The sequence below is a fragment of a genome, assembly GCF_019968955.1.
Source record: "MAG: Porospora cf. gigantea A chromosome Unknown PgA_NODE_10907_length_1163_cov_5716.48, whole genome shotgun sequence".
NCBI lineage: Eukaryota > Apicomplexa > Conoidasida > Eugregarinorida > Porosporidae > Porospora > Porospora cf. gigantea A.
The window spans coordinates 1-1,163 of NW_027151275.1; the positions used below are offsets into that span (position 1 = coordinate 1).

The following is a 1,163-nucleotide window of genomic DNA, read 5'->3' on the forward strand; positions in this document are numbered from 1 at the left end:
TTCTGGAAATTGCCTCTTCCATTGTTCTCAGAAATCCAACAATGGTTAGTTACAATGTACGGAAAATTCGTCTCTGCTCCATCCACAGTAATGGTGCAAACGTATTGTGGGGCACATACTAATCTACAACTACATTAGGATCACAGTTTATTCGCTGCTCCCTATCTTGGTGTATTCGTGGCCTACCCCCCTGCCGGCACCCCCGCGTCCCGACTTGAAGAGCTCGCCGCCATGAACTCGCGGGCCTTTGAGGTGGGGAGACCCATCCCTCCGGCCGACCGGCCTGCCACAGGACCGGTACCCGGGGTCTTCAAGGACGAGGACCAGTACCAGGAGCTGCGGAAGAGTCGAGGGGAGTTTCAGCGCCAGGAGCGCTACCTTTCCGAAGAAGAAAAGGTCCTCAGTCTGGCCCAGCTACACCGGAAATGGAAAGAGGAGGCACAAAAGAGGGCCAATCTGCGGAAGGAATCCCGTCCCTCCGACTGGGACGACTTGGGGCACCTCGAACCTGAGATGCTACAGTGGACTAAGGCGGCGATTCGCCGGGTCATCTGGTCCCGGAAGCAGGACCGATGGCTGCGGCGCATGCGGGAGCTAAACATCCCGGTTCACACCTGCGAGGTTTGCTCTCGGCAGGTAACCTCGAACCACCGCTGCGTGCCCACCGGCCTAGCGGTCCCTGCCCCCGGAGACACCCCTTACAGCCGGAAGGAACTGATCGTGTCCCAACAGGGGAAGAACCTGTCCCTAAAACCCAAGGTGGTGGTCAACTCGGACAAGCTACGGGAGAAGATGACCTCCATCCTAGCCCAGAAAGAGGAGTTGGCCTACCAGCAGGAGCAGTTCACGGAGGCCCTCCTCGGTCTCGCCGACGCCCTGGTCGCCGACCCCTCTTGCGGGACGACTCGCCATGGGACGGCCCCGCGGGCGACCTCCGCGGACCGACCACAGGAGTCGGAGAACGCGCCCTCCAGGGACGGCTCCTTCTCCCGGGAACAGGGAAGCCTCCCCCTAACGACGGCCTGTCGCCTCCCGGAGGAGGTTCCGTCTCGGAGGCGACGCTCTAGCGCCTCTTTCCCGCTGCAATTCCTCCGCCTCACGCAGGGGTCCCAGGACTATCACGGCCTAGTGGACACCGGCTCCCAGATTAACCTGATCGACGC

The 1,163-nt window shown here is 61.0% G+C and overlaps 1 protein-coding gene across 2 annotated transcripts; it reads left to right on the forward strand.

The window, feature by feature from the left end:
* Positions 1 to 146: 146 nt before the first annotated feature.
* KVP18_004660 (uncharacterized protein) lies at positions 147 to 1,163 on the forward strand (the record flags this gene model as incomplete). 2 transcript variants are annotated; one of them, XM_067957506.1, is given in 2 exon segments in its annotated part: positions 232 to 1,106; positions 1,114 to 1,129. In XM_067957506.1, coding segments are annotated over 2 exon segments (891 nt in total).